Source organism: Anopheles ziemanni, assembly GCF_943734765.1.
Source record: "Anopheles ziemanni chromosome X unlocalized genomic scaffold, idAnoZiCoDA_A2_x.2 X_unloc_5, whole genome shotgun sequence".
Classification (NCBI taxonomy): domain Eukaryota; kingdom Metazoa; phylum Arthropoda; class Insecta; order Diptera; family Culicidae; genus Anopheles; species Anopheles ziemanni.
In genome coordinates this window covers 539941-563172 of record NW_026689818.1, presented here as the reverse complement: position 1 = coordinate 563172, position 23232 = coordinate 539941, and the positions used below count along the sequence as shown (strand labels likewise).

Genomic DNA, 23232 nt, shown 5'->3' with positions numbered 1-23232 from the left:
TCTCTCATTAGGGTTAGTAGTCCTACACTACGACAGCCTCAGTTCGCACAGGATGGCAATATATATGTGGTTCACTACTCTCTCTTGCGTGTTTGGAGACCAACTATAGCACAACAAGGTACTGTTAAAAAAATTAGAAACGTTATCCCTCTCTTGCGTACTCCACTTACGTATACCTAGGAACTTCGATTCCAGTATCCCTCGCAGGATCTGTCGAGTCACACCGAGATCTATAAGGTGTAGACGGTCGCCTACCACAACATCTTCGATAATATTAAAATTACCGAGATCTTCTAGTGGGGACCGGAACTCCTTATGATGCTCCAAGCACGATCGAGCACGAAAATCAGCATCCGTTCGCGGAGCAGCACCTACATCTGAAAAAATAACTTTATGGTGCTCGCGAGAATACTCACCAACGCACGTACACTTCGTGCATCCGTGCCTGTGGTCCATTAACCGATTGAACTCCTCGTCCGCTTCCCGGACAAGATCGTCCATGAGCTGACGCCGCCGACGGCTCGTTGAAGGATCAACTTTTTCTCCTGCAAGTTTCCGTTTCGACGCCATGTTGCTGTTGACAAACAACAAGCAGAAACATTGAAATCCAAAATACCTTCACGCGGTAGAAACAACACTTTACAGTTTTCCACCATGTGTGATAACTTACCAGTAAAGTAGTGAGCTTCACTACTTACTGTCAGCAAGAGAAAGCTGACAGTACTGGGCTTAAGGGGGTTGGAATGTGGGGAAACGGGGCAATGTTGCATGTCACCGTCAGTTGGGTAGGGACTGAAGACCGCCGCACTACACTTTTCACGCGATGCTACACATTTCTGCCGGTCGGGCTTTTAAGATCTGATTCCCAGCGGGCATTGTTGCGCATCATTAGCTTGCAACGCTACACATTTTGGCTAATCTTTAGCTAATCCTCGAAAAAGATTAGCCAAAGATTAGCCAAATATGAATGAACGTTTCGTGACGTCACAATGACGGTTCAGCATTGTGACGTCACTACAGCGGGTGTTCATTCGCCCCTCACCCCTTCCTCCTTTCTTTCATTCCCCACATTCGTTACGTCAATTCTTTCGACAATAATTTAACGACCGTGAAAATTTAAATTCAACGTTATTCTCGTTGAATAAATATTTATTTACATAAAAAGGCCATTTGTACAATGGCGGGCAAACAGTTCCGTTGTAAGCTGTAAAGAAACAAATTTGAAGAAAAGAATTAATATCAAATTATGAAAACAATTTAAACATAAATAACAGTAAAAACATACATTAGACCAAGTGTTGAAAACATCTCCCTTTACGCCGGTTATTGCACCATGGTGATCCCTGCAGCACTATGCTGGGTGTTTTCAGTGCTGTTTGAGGAAACGTGGAGTAAACTGCTGGAAAAAATAAAGATATAATATAAATATTAAGCGTTTTTAAAATATGTATAGCAATGTGCAATTTTCACTGCACTGTTGATGATTAATACTTATGTACTAATAATTTCACAGTAACTGCGATGATTCATACTCACTTGTTAATATTTTCACCGTAATTTTGATGATCCGGCCAGGCTGGTACGGGTTTGGAGAATCGTATAGCACGGATTGGAGCTTACGTTTACCACCATTTTTTGTGCACGGGTCCCGTGTAGTCCAGTACCTGTCGAACTTACTTACCTTATTTACCCACTTAGAACGTAATTAACATTATTTATTACCTCACTTTCTGCACTTTTCACTCCTATCCAGATCGATTGTTTTCGATCAATTGTAAAATGTAAACAACGTGGAGCTGTCAATAACGTCGATCGTTCTATAACAGTGTTTACATGGAGAAAATATGGTTGTGCCCCTTCAAATTTGTTTTTTGTAGTTTTACTGGTTATATAGAAGAATCTTGAAATTAAAACATGAAATTAAGTTGGTGACGTAAAAATAGTCATATATTTTTTAACTATGGGGCGACAATGGATTGAAAGTGAGCTATAAAACACATAGAGTTTCATTCAATATAGTCTACGTTAGCAAGTCGAAATCAAAATAAACAATTTCGGAACGGCAACGAAAGCTCTGTACTCTAGAGCGTGCAAGCGGGAAAATTCTTAAGAAATTCAAAGCATTGTCCAGTGCATTTGGTATGCTAGTTTCAGTGGCTGAAAATTCTATCAGGTGAAAAATACTAAACAAACATACAATTTCACTCACTGTTTTAAAAAGTTGGCAAGGTAAGTTAAATATACATTACTATAGCGGTTTTTACGACTAGTATATTTGATTTTTATAGAATTAGAGCATAATCATGGAGACACCCAGTGTTACGGCAAACAATCAATCGCTGCATTCTATTTCCGAGCGTGTGGATATGAACCTGCGGCAAACATTTATACTGACGAAAGTTGTCCGGGGGATGAAGGATGTGCTGGACCAACGGCCCCCACAGGTGGTAACACATCAGGAACCCCCGTTTACTCTGAAGGCAGTGGATAGCAAAGAAGAGCTGGACGAGTTGGAGTTCAAGCTTCGTAACGCTGAACATTTCCAAGATGTTCTGCAATGGGTGCAGACTCGTACAGTTAAAACGGAGGCAAAGCAGAGGATGCATGAGGGTATGCAGCTCCTATTTAACAAACAGTTTATGGTCAAATGCAGCTGGTCTGGCGGAGGACGTCCTGAAAAAAAAATTAGGTTTAGTATTTATCATAATATATTTCTACTTTTAAAAAAAATAGCGGAGAACGGTCATGATGGCCAAGTGCATGCATCCGCTGTAGAAGCCTTTGTAAGGTTAAAGTTAAAAAACGCAGCGAGCACGGCAAAAACAAAAGGGATTATAAAAGGTTCGGCCAACAAACCATACACTTACAAAAAAAACAGGCCGTTCTTCCCTTAGTACGTAAGTTAATTTTAGCTTTAGTACATGAGTTAGTTTAGTTACTTTCTTTTCTATTTGGTGATAGGGCTTTGTTTATTTCTGGTTAGTTCTAAGTTTGTTTAATTTAGATTTATTGATAGGGTTTTAGTTTTAATTTATGAGAATAATACATGAATTGTTAATGATGTTGAATTGTTTTTTTTAATTACATTTGCTATGATGATGGAGATGATAATGGCCCACCGCTCACCCATGCAAAAGATTGAGAAACCCACACAGACGCTTAAGGATCCTCAAACTTATGCATACACTTCATGTTTTATTATTGAATGAAAATTCATTTTAAGATGATAATTTAAAATCGACGAGCATCATAGTCGAAGTCAAAAATGTATGTTGAATGAAAATTCATTTTAAATTATCATCACCAGCATCATAGTCGAAGTCAAAAATGTATGTTAAATACATGAATACGCGAAGGAACCTGAAACATTTCGTTATGTAGACCATGAGAACACAGACTCGCTAGAAAAGAGGCTTGAGTAGGGCGCAGGCGATCTATCTGTTTCAGCATGGAGCCCCGCGAGGCAGCATAGTGCTAAAGGATTCAAAATATCAACTAGCAATGCTCTATCAGTAGCCATAAAAGCGGTTAAAAAGGTCAGTCCACGAACATTATCGAGCACGATGATCTCTTGTTGACGTGGAAGCAACCATGGAATCCATAAAACTATCTTCTCAACGGAGTGTATGAAGCAACGGGAAAAGGGCTATGGTATCAAGAGCAATAGTAACAGGAGGATCTATTGGTGGTCTTGAGAGAGATCGCTTCGGTAAATATATTGCTGATAGTTTACATTTTATGGATTCACACGGTACTTCCACCCTTCTTGACGGAGCATTTTCCTTTATTTTATAGATAAACAAATCGGCAGACGACAATTCTATTTGCGAATTGCCGTCTGCCCACTTTCCTTCGAAAAGCTCCGTCTTATGGTCAATCTGGATCCCAATCAAGATGAACGAAGACAAAGAACTTTTCTTTGCCTCCAAAAATTTGATGACGCTGCCCTGGTGGGTCAAAAACCATTGATCTCTAAATTCGGGCAGCAAGGTAAAATCGGCTGTTACGTGTAATCCAACCCGATTTACCATCAACATTGGATAGTTTGGAGCACTATAACTGGCAGCCGTCTGGATAGAATCTCTGGCTTGCACCCTGGCTGCCACTTGCTCCACACACTTCGTGCCCGATTTAATACAGCGTTTGATAAACTGCAAGTGGTTTTCAAAACAATAAGCCGAAAAATTTTCAAGTTGTCCAAATTTTAAAACTTCTCCATACACGTGCTGGAGATTATGAACATTACTTGTCAAGTGGTAACGACCATATATCGTGCCGAACTCCTTTACAAACTTTTCTAGGAGCTTTTTCGCAAGCGGCCAATGTCGCTGATGTGCCGTGGATGCAAAACAGGTCACACCGCAGAAGTAGAGCAAGAAATGATTGAAAGCCTGTTCGTTCATGCAATCTTTCAAGACCACAACACTAATGTAATGCAGGAAGGACCGATATTCGGTTCCCTTCCAATTGCGGACTTCATTGAGGTGCCTCATGGGGCGATGCACCTCAGAAGGAAGCCGTGTATTTTCCATAAACTTAGACACAGCTTCCTTCTGGGGGTCTGACCATCGACCAAGGGTTGCAAATTTGCCATCCAGCATCCCTCGAAGAATTTTTCTGGTCACCCCCAAATCAATTAAATGGAGCCGATCGCCAACAACGACGTCTTCTATTAAATGGAAATTATTTATATCTTCTAGTGGTGTCCGCCAACTCTTATGATGGTCCTTGTCTACCTTAGCTCGAAAGCCCGCGTCCGTGCGCGGTGCAGAGTTCACGGAGTCAAAAATGACTTTATTCTCCGGTTTGATGTATTCCCCAACACAGGAACACTTTAAGCATCCATGCTTACCAGTATAACTGGTGACAGCTTTTAGATACGCCCGCGCCGGAGAATCGGCAACAATGGCGCGAAGTTTAAAATGCACCTGCTTGTCACCGAACTGCAAGCCTCTTTGCTGGAGATCGTTCACCTCCAACACTAGCGGCCGAAGATATTGTTCGATGTTCTCCGGCTTTGCTTGTCCCCCAAAAACACCGACAAGCATTACCGGAGCATCTACCAATTCTTCCACCTTTATAAGTATTGGCCACAGTTGTGTGTTTGAACTTTTAAAAAGGGGAAGCCCATCGATCGACACTTGTATGGAAAGAAGGTCATCTTTGGGTATGACATCTTTAAAATAATTTTTTAGGACCGTCTCTACCCCCTGATACCAAAATCGTCCTCCCAAGATCGATTTTACTTTTACCACGACTGGAGAGGATGATTTGGTAAGTGTCCGTGCATCTTTAGGAAGTTGCAATTTATAATCCTTCCTCAAGATCGCCAGAAGTTTTCCTAGAGACGAACGTGATACGAGTTCCAAGATTGCCCACCGTCTCAACGCCTCATGTCGGCTATAGCTATCTACATATCTAGCCAACCTAGTGCAATCCACTCTGATGTCATCATCATCATCATCAGATCCGTCAATAGATGTGTCCTCATGGCTCGAAATTGTTTCAGGTTCCTCCGTGGGTAAAATTAAGCTTCCACTACCAATAACCTCCACCCTGTTTTCTACACTTATCTGGCGGTTGGCTTCAACAATGCCGCTCGTAGATGCCGCTTGTAAAAAAGCATCTTCATCTCGGGTTATACCTAAAACAGTTGAAGTATAGAATGAAATATTACATAACCCATCCCAGCTGCCCGGAGGCTTTAAAACACTATAATACATTTTAATATTTTTTTCTTTTACTTACCAACTCCTAGATCAGGCCATTTTATTTCAGACGCACTCATTCGTTGCCATTCAGCCCATTCTATTTCAGTGTCGTCCATTCGAGGTCGATGGCTAGGACCACTAGAAACTTCATCACCGTTCTTTCTTTTGCTTGACGAAGCTCTACCTAATTCCATCGCTTCCTCTTCAGGAGTTATATCTAAAACAATATTACTTATTATTAAAACTGCATCCAGATCCCGATCGTATATTTATACGTAACCAGCAGCAAGAGTGTGGTGTACTCTATTACCAATGTTTCGGTAATATATTTTGTATTTTCACTTTCACTTACCAACGCCTAGATCTGCCCACGGTATAGCACTTGATCCACTTTGCTTGAATGCCTCCCACTCCATTTCTATTTCACGATCCATCACTTCAAATCACAACGATTAACAGCAAACAATTTAAAAAAACAATCGACACTGCTCAAGATTGGATACTGCTCAAGAAAAGCGATAAATCCTTATCAAAACAAAGTTGACACATCAAAACAAGCCATCCACGCGGATTTCATAAAAAAAAAAATACTGCTCGGTTGATAAGAAAACAAAGCAAGAACTTCATGACCCACCGTTCTTGCGGTTTTTTTAGCGTTGAGTTTGATCAAGGCATATGAGAAAGAAGGTGTGTGAGAAGGAAGAACTTCATGACCCACCGTTCATGACCCACCGAAACGTTCTTGCGGTTTTTTTTATCGTTGGTTTTGATCAAGGCATACGAGAAGGAAGGTGTATGAGAAGGAAGGCGTATGAGAACTGTACGTGCAATGGGCAAACGAAGTGGAGTGATGACGTCATGACGTTGCGCTACTCGACGCTGTAGTGCACAATTGTGGACTCCAGCGGGGGTGCATTGAGGAAAATTCATTTTTTGAGTGAATTTTTAGAGAATGTTGTGCAACAATGCCCGCTGGGTTGCACCGATAAAATGTTCTCGATAGCCGGGGACATTTTTTTGTTTTTATTTATTTTTGCAATTTGTGGACTGGTCTCCAGAAGCAGACGAGCCGAATGGATACGGTAAAAGGTGCTGCTTGTATAGATTACTCGGACAATTTGAATCGGTCCGGATTCTGGGAGTTCGACGTTGTGCTAGTTGCGGATGGTGCCCCATTGGCTCCGAGGGCAGCTGCTGCGGCTCGTTGCCGTCGAGTACGTGCGGCATTTTTGGCCAACCGAATCGCACGCTGTTCCGGAGTTTCCTTAGCTCGTGCTATACGCATCCGTTCCGCATGCTTCGCTGATCTGGTGTTTCTATGTCCCTCGTTCTTTGCCAGCCGTAGTGCACGCTGTTCCGGCGTTTCAATTGCCCTTCGCACCCGTTCCCGGGCGGCGCTTTGGGCCCGCCTTATGCTCTTCTCTACCTCACTCTCGTTTTGTCGGCACTTGCAATTGCGTTCCGCGATTTCCGCTAACCGGCCCCTATACTCGTCGGTAATATTGAACGCTGAATTTCGCTCCATCCTGGAATCTTCTGATTCGGAGGCTTCCAAAGATAACTTGTCAAAAGAGTCCTCCAACGTCTACATCATCTCAGACATTTCCCAGGAGTACATATTTAAAATGATATTGAACAAAAAAAAATGAAAGTAAATGTTCGAAAGGATTTAAGTAGAGTTGTGTAAATCTGATTCAGATTCATGAATCTGAATGAATATCTGCCTTATAAGAGATGCATGAATCTTTCGTCGAGAGTTTCATGAATCTCAAAGACAACCCATTTTTGATTGGTGACTTTTCATCAGTTGGTGTGAGGGACCCTCTTTTTTTTGGAAATTATAAAATTTAGCAAAGTGCGCTTCAAGTTGTACAATCTCATGTTGCACGCAATCTCAAGTTGCATGCAAGTGTGCTATGCAACCACTAACCTGCTGTTGGAATTGGAAAAACTATCGAAACTAACAATCCCGCAACAGAATAACTGAATTAGCGTCTTCATGATCGGTCCTAATGAGCTTGGTTCTCGGTTTGAAGTCAATAACTTGCCACGAATGTTTAGTAATTTCAGTTTGTCCACAAATATGAAGCATGAACAAAAATATCGAAGCGTCTCAACAATGCTTGTACAAGTTCTTCTTTGTATTGCTCCACTCCGAAACCACATAACTGGGATTTGGACTCCAAACGCAAAACCCAGTCCATAAACGCCTCATCCGGCTTCATTTTCAATTCGCGGAATTTAATGCGCTCTTTGGTGGTGTCGCACATTTCACAGAAATATTTGTCCAAAGCTGATATCGTTAGCTTGTAAACGTTCTCCGTGCCACTTTCCATCGACGTCAAGCATCGCTTCTCTTGCATTTCAATAATGCTAAACCGCCGTTTAAACACGCCTGGAATTCCAGGTGGCGGGAACGGGAAAAAGTAGCCCAGATTCGACAGAATATACAGCGGGAACGAGCTTATTCGCCCGATCTGTCAAAGGGAAGCTTTGTTTACGTTTTAGTTTGTTTACGTGATCTAAATTGGCGGCAGGTAAAAGTGGAATTGTGAGTCATTATCAAATATAAAGTTTATGAATGGTGTTGTTGAGTTCCTCCTCCAAAATTTTGCGTCGAAGACTACTCGCATTTTGGTTTCTCTCCAACAACATCGGCCGCATCCATATACGTTGCCCATACCGACGTTGTTGTAGCAAGCGAATGAAACTTTTCATGAAACGTTTCAAATAAGCAAATGCGTCCGTTCCCGCCGGGTCGTAGTTTCGCGTTTTTTAAACATAGCGGGAACGAAATCCGTTTTTTTCATATGGAGTTTCCCGTCGTCCAGCGGGATTCCCGCGGGACGGCGGGAATAATCGTGCGAATACCGCTGTGTCTAGCCGTCGCTTAAGAAGGTACCTTTCCGCGAAAATCTTCAGTCCCGTCAGCCTAGTAACTGCATCCACCGGAGATTTGCATGACACAATTCGTTCGAATTGCTCCCGGAAACGAAACCACTCCGCTTTACGCTTGTTAGTGGGCAACGATTCGTCGAACTGGCGCAGCGGCCACGACCCTGACAACCACTCCGCCTTCGTCTTTCTGCTCCTTTTGTCTCCACCACGTGGTTTCGCCTTAAGCTGAGGTTTAGGTTCTATCGTGCCGGTTGCTCGCCCCGAAACGCAATCTTTCTCCGGGTGATACCCGGTGACGGGAGTATCGTCGTCCGACTCGTCTGACACGTCACTTTCACGCCAGAATCCACTCATTTCGGCACACTTTCGACCAAAAAATATCTTCTTAACACTCGACGATTCCTAAACCTGCACAAGTCCGCACCTCACAATGGCGTTGTACCGAATGATTTCCACTTCTTCAGTGGCCGTTTGCCGGCCAATGCGAAATGACACCCATACTATCCCCCCTATAGCCAAAAACAAAAGAAAACGCCACCACTCTCATGTGACCCCTGCTATAGTTGTTACAGTACAATTTCTCTCATTAGGGTTAGTAGTCCTACACTACGACAGCCTCAGTTCGCACAGGATGGCAATATATATGTGGTTCACTACTCTCTCTTGCGTGTTTGGAGACCAACTATAGCACAACAAGGTACTGTTAAAAAAATTAGAAACGTTATCCCTCTCTTGCGTACTCCACTTACGTATACCTAGGAACTTCGATTCCAGTATCCCTCGCAGGATCTGTCGAGTCACACCGAGATCTATAAGGTGTAGACGGTCGCCTACCACAACATCTTCGATAATATTAAAATTACCGAGATCTTCTAGTGGGGACCGGAACTCCTTATGATGCTCCAAGCACGATCGAGCACGAAAATCAGCATCCGCCCGCGGAGCAGCACCTACATCTGAAAAAATAACTTTATGGTGCTCGCGAGAATACTCACCAACGCACGTACACTTCGTGCATCCGTGCCTGTGGTCCATTAACCGATCGAACTCCTCGTCCGCTTCCCGGACAAGATCGTGTTGCTGTTGACAAACAACAAGCAGAAACATTGAAATCCAAAATACCTTCACGCGGTAGAAACAACACTTTACAGTTTTCCACCATGTGTGATAACTTACCAGTAAAGTAGTGAGCTTCACTACTTACTGACAGCAAGAGAAAGCTGACAGTACTGGGCTTAAGGGGGTTGGAATGTGGGGAAACGGGGCAATGTTGCATGTCACCGTCAGTTGGGTACCCGACAAACAAAGTTGCGCGACGGCGGGTTTAGGTGCAACTTTTTCCATACAAAACGCCCGGGCGATGAAAGTGCTACCCCAGTGCTCCTCTCCGCGAGTCTATACTTGCAAGCGGTAGCACAACATCGCGAACAAAACACCGCGACGAAGCGATGCATCAGGAGGAATTTCCTCATCCCACCCCTGATGGACCCATACTTGCAGATGGCACTGCAACACGGACAGGTTCGGACCAAGGCGCATTAAACAGGGTAGGTTTGGTAAATGTCGTTAAACTTTTCAAACCACAAAAACCCTGAAGTTGAATCGGAAAATTGATTCATATCAAAACTTAACCATGACTACGATGAAGGTACTTAAAAAATGAGTTTTATGAAATGTCCATGAAAACCATTTTTTTAACTGTCAGTATTTTCTATGTATTGCTGCGTTAAACGCAGTAAGGGACTTTCTCTCGCGCTTCTCAGGCGACATCAAACTTCGCAGGAAGTTTTTGAACTTCTTGCTTCAGCGTATATACTCGATCAATAGGTTGAAAATTAGCACTGCACTTGTTTTATCTTGAGCAGTTGCGAGAGTAAGAACGATCGCTCGCACAGCCACCAATCGATAACGTAATGCTATAATGTTCGTTGTATACAGCTGGAAAAAAATATTGTTTATTGATTACTGCGAAAGCGAAAAACCAAAACAATCGCTATACATTTCTCATACCATGATTCATCATGATTCATAATGTAAAGAAATAAAATATTATGTCAAAAACATGGATCTTCTATCGAGCTATTACTTTCAGTCGTAGAAGTGTAGTGGAGAATTAAAAAACACATTTTTAAGTGACTGAAAGCAAAATAAGTGAACCAGATCCAAATATTGCGCAAAATAGAATCAATGTGTTCAGTTTTATATCAATCATCACTTCAAACACTGCTCATAATTACCAAGCAATGAAGAAAAAATAAAATATTATTTTGACAATTAATTATGAATTTGAACCAAATGTCAACAAGCCAAAGTAAACCAACCTACAGCTCTATGAGCCTTGGGCAGTTTTGCCTGCTGTCAGCAGAGTTGTTTTGATTTTGCCACCGCTTGCAGAGTGAAATTGCAGTTCACCAAAAATGTGAAGAAAATAGTAATATAGCGGCAGTTTTCGTTAATATTCGGTAAGTAAACGTTATTAAGATACATGAAAATCAGAAAAAATCCAAAACTGTGCTAATTTTTATGCATTTTCTTTTCCAAAGTGCAACGCAAGCAACAGCGGCACCAGAAGCCCAACCGCGGTGTCTTCACGCGGTGGAATGCAAGTTACGTGCGGAGATGGCTGATTTTTGCAGTAAAGGCGGCTCCTGGCGAATAAGCGGTTTGTAACGTGGTTTATAAATATATTTCAATAAAAAATGTTCTTTTAATATAAAATTACGACTCGGGAATTTTCCTTTGTATATGATGACAAAATATTGAAAACATCGCCTCCATTAAAACACCGCGCATTGTATAAAAAACATCGCGTCACGTTGTTTTTGTCACGCAACCTACATATTTCGCAGGTTCCATCAGGAGCCCGATGATACCATGAAAAACGCCCCTTTCATAGCGCAACATGGATATTCTTGTTACTCGGGTAGGGACTGAAGACCGCCGCACTACACTTTTCACGCGATGCTACACATTTCTGCCGGTCGGGCTTTTAAGATCTGATTGCACCGATAAAATGTTCTCGATAGCCGGGGACATTTTTTTGTTTTTATTTATTTTTGCAATTTGTGGACTGGTCTCCAGAAGCAGACGAGCCGAATGGATACGGTAAAAGGTGCTGCTTGTATAGATTACTCGGACAATTTGAATCGGTCCGGATTCTGGGAGTTCGACGTTGTGCTAGTTGCGGATGGTGCCCCATTGGCTCCGAGGGCAGCTGCTGCGGCTCGTTGCCGTCGAGTACGTGCGGCATTTTTGGCCAACCGAATCGCACGCTGTTCCGGAGTTTCCTTAGCTCGTGCTATACGCATCCGTTCCGCATGCTTCGCTGATCTGGTGTTTCTATGTCCCTCGTTCTTTGCCAGCCGTAGTGCACGCTGTTCCGGCGTTTCAATTGCCCTTCGCACCCGTTCCCGGGCGGCGCTTTGGGCCCGCCTTATGGTCTTCTCTACCTCGCTCTCGTTTTGTCGGCGCTTCCAATTGCGTTCCGCGTTTTCCACTGACCGGCCCCTATACGCGTCGGTAATATTGAACGCTGAATTTCGCTCCATCCTGGAATCTTCTGATTCGGAGGCTTCCAAAGATAACTTGTCAAAAGAGTCCTCCAACGTCTACATCATCTCAGACATTACCCAGGAGTACATATTTAAAATGATATTGAACAAAAAAAACTGAAAGTAAATGTTCGAAAGGATTTAAGTAGAGTTGTGTAAATCTGATTCAGATTCATGAATCTGAATGAATCTCTGCCTTATAAGGGATGCATGAATCTTTCGTCGAGAGATTCATGAATCTCAAAGACAACCCATTTTTGATTGGTGACTTTTCATCAGTTGGTGTGAGGGACCCTCTTTTTTTTGGAAATTATAAAATTTAGCAAAGTGCGCTTCAAGTTGTACAATCTCATGTTGCACGCAATCTCAAGTTGCATGCAAGTGTGCTATGCAACCACTAACCTGCTGTTGGAATTGGAAAAACTATCGAAACTAACAATCCCGCAACAGAATAACTGAATTAGCGTCTTCATGATCGGTCCTAATGAGCTTGGTTCTCGGTTTGAAGTCAATAACTTGCCACGAATGTTTAGTAATTTCAGTTTGTCCACAAATATGAAGCATGAACAAAAATATCGAAGCGTCTCAACAATGCTTGTACAAGTTCTTTTTTGTATTGCTCCACTCCGAAACCACATAACTGGGATTTGGACTCCAAACGCAAAACCCAGTCCATAAACGCCTCATCCGGCTTCATTTTCAATTCGCGGAATTTAATGCGCTCTTTGGTGGTGTCGCACATTTCACAGAAATATTTGTCCAAAGCTGATATCGTTAGCTTGTAAACGTTCTCCGTGCCACTTTCCATCGACGTCAAGCATCGCTTCTCTTGCATTTCAATAATGCTAAGAAGGTACCTTCCCGCGAAAATCTTCAGTCCCGTCAGCCTAGTAACTGCATCCACCGGAGATTTGCATGACACAATTCGTTCGAATTGGTCCCGGAAACGAAACCACTCCGCTTTACGCTTGTTAGTGGGCAACGATTCGTCGAACTGGCGCAGCGGCCACGACCCTGACAACCACTCCGCCTTCGTCTTTCTGCTCCTTTTGTCTCCACCACGTGGTTTCGCCTTAAGCTGAGGTTTAGGTTCAATCGTGCCGGTTGCTCGCCCCGAAACGCAATCTTTCTCCGGGTGATACCCGGTGACGGGAGTATCGTCGTCCGACTCGTCTGACACGTCACTTTCACGCCAGAATCCACTCATTTCGGCACACTTTCGACCAAAAACTATCTTCTTAACACTCGACGATTCCTAAACCTGCACAAGTCCGCACCTCACAATGGCGTTGTACCGAATGATTTCCACTTCTTCAGTGGCCGTTTGCCGGCCTATGCGAAATGACACCCATACTATCCCCCCTATAGCCAAAAACAAAAGAAAACGCCACCACTCTCATGTGACCCCTGCTATAGTTGTTACAGTACAATTTCTCTCATTAGGGTTAGTAGTCCTACACTACGACAGCCTCAGTTCGCACAGGATGGCAATATATATGTGGTTCACTACTCTCTCTTGCGTGTTTGGAGACTAACTATAGCACAACAAGGTACTGTTAAAAAAATTAGAAACGTTATCCCTCTCTTGCGTACTCCACTTACGTATACCTAGGAACTTCGATTCCAGTATCCCTCGCAGGATCTGTCGAGTCACACCGAGATCTATAAGGTGTAGACGGTCGCCTACCACAACATCTTCGATAATATTAAAATTACCGAGATCTTCTAGTGGGGACCGGAACTCCTTATGATGCTCCAAGCACGATAGAGCACGAAAATCAGCATCCGTCAGCGCATCTGTGGTCCATTAACCGATCGAACTCCTCGTCCGCTTCCCGAACAAGATCGTCCATGAGCTGACGCAGCCGACGGCTCGTTGAAGGATCAACTTTTTCTCCTGCAAGTTTCCGTTTCGACGCCATGTTGCTGTTGACAAACAACAAGCATAAACATTGAAATCCAAAATACCTTCACGCGGTAGAAACAACACTTTACAGTTTTCCACCATGTGTGATAACTTACCAGTAAAGTAGTGAGCTTCACTACTTACTGTCAGCAAGAGAAAGCTGACAGTACTGGGCTTAAGGGGGTTGGAATGTGGGGAAACGGGGCAATGTTGCATGTCACCGTCAGTTGGGTAGGGACTGAAGACCGCCGCACTACACTTTTCACGCGATGCTACACATTTCTGCCGGTCGGGCTTTTAAGATCTGATTGCACCGATAAAATGTTCTCGATAGCCGGGGACATTTTTTTGTTTTTATTTATTTTTGCAATTTGTGGACTGGTCCAGAAGCAGACGAGCCGAATGGATAGGGTAAAAGGTGCTGCTTGTATAGATTACTCGGACAATTTGAATCGGTCCGGATTATGGGAGTTCGACGTTGTGCTAGTTGCGGATGGTGCCCCATTGGCTCCGAGGGCAGCTGCTGCGGCTCGTTGCCGTCGAGTACGTGCGGCATTTTTGGCCAACCGAATCGCACGCTGTTCCGGAGTTTCCTTAGCTCGTGCTATACGCATCCGTTCCGCATGCTTCGCTGATCTGGTGTTTCTATGTCCCTCGTTCTTTGCCAGCCGTAGTGCACGCTGTTCCGGCGTTTCAATTGCCCTTCGCACCCGTTCCCGGGCGGCGCTTTGGGCCCGCCTTATGGTCTTCTCTACCTCGCTCTCGTTTTGTCGGCGCTTCCAATTGCGTTCCGCGTTTTCCACTGACCGGCCCCTATACGCGTCGGTAATATTGAACGCTGAATTTCGCTCCATCCTGGAATCTTCTGATTCGGAGGCTTCCAAAGATAACTTGTCAAAAGAGTCCTCCAACGTCTACATCATCTCAGACATTACCCAGGAGTACATATTTAAAATGATATTGAACAAAAAAAACTGAAAGTAAATGTTCGAAAGGATTTAAGTAGAGTTGTGTAAATCTGATTCAGATTCATGAATCTGAATGAATCTCTGCCTTATAAGGGATGCATGAATCTTTCGTCGAGAGATTCATGAATCTCAAAGACAACCCATTTTTGATTGGTGACTTTTCATCAGTTGGTGTGAGGGACCCTCTTTTTTTTGGAAATTATAAAATTTAGCAAAGTGCGCTTCAAGTTGTACAATCTCATGTTGCACGCAATCTCAAGTTGCATGCAAGTGTGCTATGCAACCACTAACCTGCTGTTGGAATTGGAAAAACTATCGAAACTAACAATCCCGCAACAGAATAACTGAATTAGCGTCTTCATGATCGGTCCTAATGAGCTTGGTTCTCGGTTTGAAGTCAATAACTTGCCACGAATGTTTAGTAATTTCAGTTTGTCCACAAATATGAAGCATGAACAAAAATATCGAAGCATCTCAACAATGCTTGTACAAGTTCTTCTTTGTATTGCTCCACTCCGAAACCACATAACTGGGATTTGGACTCCAAACGCAAAACCCAGTCCATAAACGCCTCATCCGGCTTCATTTTCAATTCGCGGAATTTAATGCGCTCTTTGGTGGTGTCGCACATTTCACAGAAATATTTGTCCAAAGCTGATATCGTTAGCTTGTAAACGTTCTCCGTGCCACTTTCCATCGACGTCAAGCATCGCTTCTCTTGCATTTCAATAATGCTAAGAAGGTACCTTCCCGCGAAAATCTTCAGTCCCGTCAGCCTAGTAACTGCATCCACCGGAGATTTGCATGACACAATTCGTTCGAATTGGTCCCGGAAACGAAACCACTCCGCTTTACGCTTGTTAGTGGGCAACGATTCGTCGAACTGGCGCAGCGGCCACGACCCTGACAACCACTCCGCCTTCGTCTTTCTGCTCCTTTTGTCTCCACCACGTGGTTTCGCCTTAAGCTGAGGTTTAGGTTCAATCGTGCCGGTTGCTCGCCCCGAAACGCAATCTTTCTCCGGGTGATACCCGGTGACGGGAGTATCGTCGTCCGACTCGTCTGACACGTCACTTTCACGCCAGAATCCACTCATTTCGGCACACTTTCGACCAAAAACTATCTTCTTAACACTCGACGATTCCTAAACCTGCACAAGTCCGCACCTCACAATGGCGTTGTACCGAATGATTTCCACTTCTTCAGTGGCCGTTTGCCGGCCTATGCGAAATGACACCCATACTATCCCCCCTATAGCCAAAAACAAAAGAAAACGCCACCACTCTCATGTGACCCCTGATTTTACGATACAATTTACTTACAGTACAATTTCTCTCATTAGGGTTAGTAGTCCTACACTACGACAGCCTCAGTTCGCACAGGATGGCAATATATATGTGGTTCACTACTCTCTCTTGCGTGTTTGGAGACAAACTATAGCACAACAAGGTACTGTTAAAAAAATTAGAAACGTTATCCCTCTCTTGCGTACTCCACTTACGTATACCTAGGAACTTCGATTCCAGTATCCCTCGCAGGATCTGTCGAGTCACACCGAGATCTATAAGGTGTAGACGGTCGCCTACCACAACATCTTCGATAATATTAAAATTACCGAGATCTTCTAGTGGGGACCGGAACTCCTTATGATGCTCCAAGCACGATAGAGCACGAAAATCAGCATCCGTCCGCGGAGCAGCACCTACATCTGAAAAAATAACTTTATGGTGCTCGCGAGAATACTCACCAACGCACGTACACTTCGTGCATCCGTGCCTGTGGTCCATTAACCGATCGAACTCCTCGTCCGCTTCCCGGACAAGATCGTCCATGAGCTGACGCCGCCGACGGCTCGTTGAAGGATCAACTTTTTCTCCTGCAAGTTTCCGTTTCGACGCCATGTTGCTGTTGACAAACAACAAGCAGAAACATTGAAATCCAAAATACCTTCACGCGGTAGAAACAACACTTTACAGTTTTCCACCATGTGTGATAACTTACCAGTAAAGTAGTGAGCTTCACTACTTACTGTCAGCAAGAGAAAGCTGACAGTACTGGGCTTAAGGGGGTTGGAATGTGGGGAAACGGGGCAATGTTGCATGTCACCGTCAGTTGGGTAGGGACTGAAGACCGCCGCACTACACTTTTCACGCGATGCTACACATTTCTGCCGGTCGGGCTTTTAAGATCTGATTGCACCGATAAAATGTTCTCGATAGCCGGGGACATTTTTTTGTTTTTATTTATTTTTGCAATTTGTGGACTGGTCCAGAAGCAGACGAGCCGAATGGATAGGGTAAAAGGTGCTGCTTGTATAGATTACTCGGACAATTTGAATCGGTCCGGATTATGGGAGTTCGACGTTGTGCTAGTTGCGGATGGTGCCCCATTGGCTCCGAGGGCAGCTGCTGCGGCTCGTTGCCGTCGAGTACGTGCGGCATTTTTGGCCAACCGAATCGCACGCTGTTCCGGAGTTTCCTTAGCTCGTGCTATACGCATCCGTTCCGCATGCTTCGCTGATCTGGTGTTTCTATGTCCCTCGTTCTTTGCCAGCCGTAGTGCACGCTGTTCCGGCGTTTCAATTGCCCTTCGCACCCGTTCCCGGGCGGCGCTTTGGGCCCGCCTTATGCTCTTCTCTACCTCACTCTCGTTTTGTCGGCGCTTCCAATTGCGTTCCGCGTTTTCCACTGACCGGCCCCTATACGCGTCGGTAATATTGAACGCTGAATTTCGCTCCATCCTGGAATCTTCTGATTCGGAGGCTTCCAAAGATAACTTGTCAAAAGAGTCCTCCAACGTCTACATCATCTCAGACATTACCCAGGAGTACATATTTAAAATGATATTGAACAAAAAAAACTGAAAGTAAATGTTCGAAAGGATTTAAGTAGAGTTGTGTAAATCTGATTCAGATTCATGAATCTGAATGAATATCTGCCTTATAAGAGATGCATGAATCTTTCGTCGAGAGTTTCATGAATCTCAAAGACAACCCATTTTTGATTGGTGACTTTTCATCAGTTGGTGTGAGGGACCCTCTTTTTTTTGGAAATTATAAAATTTAGCAAAGTGCGCTTCAAGTTGTACAATCTCATGTTGCACGCAATCTCAAGTTGCATGCAAGTGTGCTATGCAACCACTAACCTGCTGTTGGAATTGGAAAAACTATCGAAACTAACAATCCCGCAACAGAATAACTGAATTAGCGTCTTCATGATCGGTCCTAATGAGCTTGGTTCTCGGTTTGAAGTCAATAACTTGCCACGAATGTTTAGTAATTTCAGTTTGTCCACAAATATGAAGCATGAACAAAAATATCGAAGCGTCTCAACAATGCTTGTACAAGTTCTTCTTTGTATTGCTCCACTCCGAAACCACATAACTGGGATTTGGACTCCAAACGCAAAACCCAGTCCATAAACGCCTCATCCGGCTTCATTTTCAATTCGCGGAATTTAATGCGCTCTTTGGTGGTGTCGCACATTTCACAGAAATATTTGTCCAAAGCTGATATCGTTAGCTTGTAAACGTTCTCCGTGCCACTTTCCATCGACGTCAAGCATCGCTTCTCTTGCATTTCAATAATGCTAAGAAGGTACCTTCCCGCGAAAATCTTCAGTCCCGTCAGCCTAGTAACTGCATCCACCGGAGATTTGCATGACACAATTCGTTCGAATTGGTCCCGGAAACGAAACCACTCCGCTTTACGCTTGTTAGTGGGCAACGATTCGTCGAACTGGCGCAGCGGCCACGACCCTGACAACCACTCCGCCTTCGTCTTTCTGCTCCTTTTGTCTCCACCACGTGGTTTCGCCTTAAGCTGAGGTTTAGGTTCAATCGTGCCGGTTGCTCGCCCCGAAACGCAATCTTTCTCCGGGTGATACCCGGTGACGGGAGTATCGTCGTCCGACTCGTCTGACACGTCACTTTCACGCCAGAATCCACTCATTTCGGCACACTTTCGACCAAAAACTATCTTCTTAACACTCGACGATTCCTAAACCTGCACAAGTCCGCACCTCACAATGGCGTTGTACCGAATGATTTCCACTTCTTCAGTGGCCGTTTGCCGGCCTATGCGAAATGACACCCATACTATCCCCCCTATAGCCAAAAACAAAAGAAAACGCCACCACTCTCATGTGACCCCTGATTTTACGATACAATTTACTTACAGTACAATTTCTCTCATTAGGGTTAGTAGTCCTACACTACGACAGCCTCAGTTCGCACAGGATGGCAATATATATGTGGTTCACTACTCTCTCTTGCGTGTTTGGAGACAAACTATAGCACAACAAGGTACTGTTAAAAAAATTAGAAACGTTATCCCTCTCTTGCGTACTCCACTTACGTATACCTAGGAACTTCGATTCCAGTATCCCTCGCAGGATCTGTCGAGTCACACCGAGATCTATAAGGTGTAGACGGTCGCCTACCACAACATCTTCGATAATATTAAAATTACCGAGATCTTCTAGTGGGGACCGGAACTCCTTATGATGCTCCAAGCACGATAGAGCACGAAAATCAGCATCCGTCCGCGGAGCAGCACCTACATCTGAAAAAATAACTTTATGGTGCTCGCGAGAATACTCACCAACGCACGTACACTTCGTGCATCCGTGCCTGTGGTCCATTAACCGATCGAACTCCTCGTCCGCTTCCCGGACAAGATCGTCCATGAGCTGACGCCGCCGACGGCTCGTTGAAGGATCAACTTTTTCTCCTGCAAGTTTCCGTTTCGACGCCATGTTGCTGTTGACAAACAACAAGCAGAAACATTGAAATCCAAAATACCTTCACGCGGTAGAAACAACACTTTACAGTTTTCCACCATGTGTGATAACTTACCAGTAAAGTAGTGAGCTTCACTACTTACTGTCAGCAAGAGAAAGCTGACAGTACTGGGCTTAAGGGGGTTGGAATGTGGGGAAACGGGGCAATGTTGCATGTCACCGTCAGTTGGGTAGGGACTGAAGACCGCCGCACTACACTTTTCACGCGATGCTACACATTTCTGCCGGTCGGGCTTTTAAGATCTGATTGCACCGATAAAATGTTCTCGATAGCCGGGGACATTTTTTTGTTTTTATTTATTTTTGCAATTTGTGGGCTGGTCTCCAGAAGCAGACGAGCCGAATGGATACGGTAAAAGGTGCTGCTTGTATAGATTACTGGGACAATTTGGATCGGTCCGGATTCTGGGAGTTCGACGTTGTGCTAGTTGCGGATGGTGCCCCATTGGCTCCGAGGGCAGCTGCTGCGGCTCGTTGCCGTCGAGTACGTGCGGCATTTTTGGCCAACCGAATCGCACGCTGTTCCGGAGTTTCCTTAGCTCGTACTATACGCATCCGTTCCGCATGCTTCGCTGATCTGGTGTTTCTATGTCCCTCGTTCTTTGCCAGCCGTAGTGCACGCTGTTCCGGCGTTTCAATTGCCCTTCGCACCCGTTCCCGGGCGGCGCTTTGGGCCCGCCTTATGCTCTTCTCTACCTCACTCTCGTTTTGTCGGCGCTTCCAATTGCGTTCCGCGTTTTCCACTGACCGGCCCCTATACTCGTCGGTAATATTGAACGCTGAATTTCGCTCCATCCTGGAATCTTCTGATTCGGAGGCTTCCAAAGATAACTTGTCAAAAGAGTCCTCCAACGTCTACATCATCTCAGACATTACCCAGGAGTACATATTTAAAATGATATTGAACAAAAAAAAATGAAAGTAAATGTTCGAAAGGATTTAAGTAGAGTTGGGTAAATCTGATTCAGATTCATGAATCTGAATGAATCTCTGCCTTATAAGGGATGGCTGAATCTTTCGTCGAGAGATTCATGAATCTCAAAGACAACCCATTTTTGATTGGTGACTTTTCATCAGTTGGTGTGAGGGACCCTCTTTTTGTTGGAAATTATAAAATTTAGCAAAGTGCGCTTCAAGTTGTACAATCTCATGTTGCACGCAATCTCAAGTTGCATGCAAGTGTGCTATGCAACCACTAACCTGCTGTTGGAATTGGAAAAACTATCGAAACTAACAATCCCGCAACAGAATAACTGAATTAGCGTCTTCATGATCGGTCCTAATGAGCTTGGTTCTCGGTTTGAAATCAATAACTTGCCACGAATGTTTAGTAATTTCAGTTTGTCCACAAATATGAAGCATGAACAAAAATATCGAAGCGTAATTACTTTTGACTTACAGTACCGACAGTTACATAGCATTGATTGCTATAGCAACCTGCTTGATTAGGGAAAGAGTAAAGATACTTGAATTAACTAAAGACTTTTCATGTTGAAATTATGTTTTGAAGCAATTTAAAATTTTCGCGCGGCTCCGGGCCTGGGCCTTATGAAATACGTTCAATAGAGTCAATTAAAAAATGTACAGAAGTATTTGAAATATTTATTGTTAAGAAATGTGGTTCAATCAAAGTTTCCTTAGATTAATTTGAAGTCGTACAATACCGATTTAAATGGCTCGACAAGTGACTTGGACTACAAGTGAACAAGTGATAACTGGAATTGGAATAAAATTCCACCTCCTATAAGATAGCTTTCACTTAAAAAAAATGCATAGTTGCCCGTGTAACCAACGCAATTTCTTCTTCTTAGCTACTGAGCAAAATTTATTTCATTTTGGGTAGTTCACAATACGGGACATACTCGGTTCGCGATGTCTATTATCTTCGAATACTAAAAGATATCGTTGCGGGGATACTTCTTTCGTATTTTCTTATATTAATTGTGGAATAAATATAATGAGCGTTGCGAGCCATGATCCTTGATCATAGCCCATGGTTCTTGTCTTAAGAAGTGTAGTGTTAAAACTTCCTCCTCCATCGCCAGGATTCTTCCTCGACTGGCCGCCGCCGTCGCTCGCTCTGCCTCGACTGCCCGCTCCATGGTCCACTGACACAGCAGCTTGGAGCAGATGGTCTTGGCCGCCTCGACTGCCCGCTCCCAAGCTTCCGGGCTGTGCAGCAAATACTCGTGAAAGTTGTCGGCCGTCGCCGGCTGCATGCCATGGCCAGTCAGGAGCCGCTTGCGCACCTCGCCGAAACGAGGGCAACGGAATAACGCGTGCTCAGCCGACTGGTCCTCGCCTGGGCAGTCCGGGCAGCCCGGGGATCGCGTGAACTGTTTGGCCGCAAGGTACTGCCGGAAAAATCCGAGCCCCGTCAGCATCTGCGAAAGGTAGAAGTCTACCCGTCCATGTTTCCGGACCACCCAGCGCTCCACGTCCGGGATGACGCGGTGGGTCCATCGGACGAATCTGCTTCCTCGGTCCGGGTCCTGGGCGAGGTCGTCTCAGGTTTGCTGCCATCTCCGGAACGTCTCGGCCCGCTCCTCGCTTCCGGATCCCCGCGGGGGCGTCGGTGGCTGCTTGGCGACGGTCGTGGCAACGGTGGTCCTCACGTATTAGCTCCACAATCGGCGGCAGCGAGTGCGCGGACGTCGCGACGCTGGCAAGGGTGCGGCGACGAACGCTGGGCGGCCCCCCGTGGTTTTTCAGCAGGTGGTCGTTTGAACGTGGTTGGGATGACGTAGAATTAGCTTCGAAGCACCTTCAACGTTGTTTGAACGTGGTTGGGATGACGTAGAAATAGCTTCGAAGCACCTTAAATGTCGTTTGAACGTGGTTGGGATGACGTAGAAATAGCTTCGAAGCACTTTAAATGTTGTTTGAACGTGGTTGGGATGACGTAGAAATAGCTTCGAAGCACCTTCAACGTTGTTTGAACGTGATTGGGATGACGTAGAAATAGCTTCGATTCACCTTAAATGTTGTTTGAACGTGGTTGGGATGACGTAGAATTAGCTTCGAAGCACCTTCAACGTTGTTTGAACGTGGTTGGGATGGCGTAGAAATAGCTTCGAAGCACCTTAAATGTCGTTTGAACGTCAGAAAAGGACAGAAAAGAAAAGTAACGTTCGGTGTACGAGTAACAAAACAAAAATATAAATGACAAATTGATCGCTGCGTTTTTGCGCTCCTCCCCTTTCTGTTCCCGAGCCACTTCCAACCCTAACAATTTTTCGATACGAATCCCAGGGCACGGCTGATTTTAGTTGCTTTATCGGTGACCGCCCTGACATGAAAATTCCATGACAGGTGGTCCTCGACTTGTACCGGATGTGGGTACTCTGCTGCTCACCATTACCAGTTCCGTCTTGTGCAGCGCCAGGGACAGCTGGTGTT

At 44.5% G+C, this 23232-nt stretch overlaps 1 protein-coding gene across 1 annotated transcript; it reads right to left on the bottom strand.

Moving 5' to 3' along the window:
* Nucleotides 1-1153: 1153 nt before the first annotated feature.
* On the bottom strand, nt 1154-8963 carry LOC131292355 (uncharacterized). The gene is made up of 4 exons (XM_058320811.1): nt 8723-8963; nt 5263-5644; nt 4659-5145; nt 1154-1204 (listed from the first exon to the last, which is right to left on the bottom strand). Exons 1-4 carry the CDS (start codon nt 8961-8963, stop codon nt 1154-1156), a joined length of 1161 nt encoding a protein of 386 aa, XP_058176794.1.
* Between the last annotated feature and the right edge of the window lie 14269 nt (nt 8964-23232).

Excerpts from the sequence above, each read along its gene's own strand:
- LOC131292355 (XM_058320811.1), bottom strand. The coding sequence starts at position 8,963 with ATGAGTGGATTCTGGCGTGAAAGTGACGTGTCAGACGAGTCGGACGAC. Across the intron at positions 5,645-8,722 it reads ATCGTTGCCCACTAACAAGC|GTATAACCCGAGATGAAGAT; the intron begins GTAAAGCGGAGT and ends CAACTGTTTTAG. Across the intron at positions 5,146-5,262 it reads ACACTTACCAAATCATCCTC|ACAAGTGTCGATCGATGGGC; the intron begins TCCAGTCGTGGT and ends CCTTCTTTCCAT.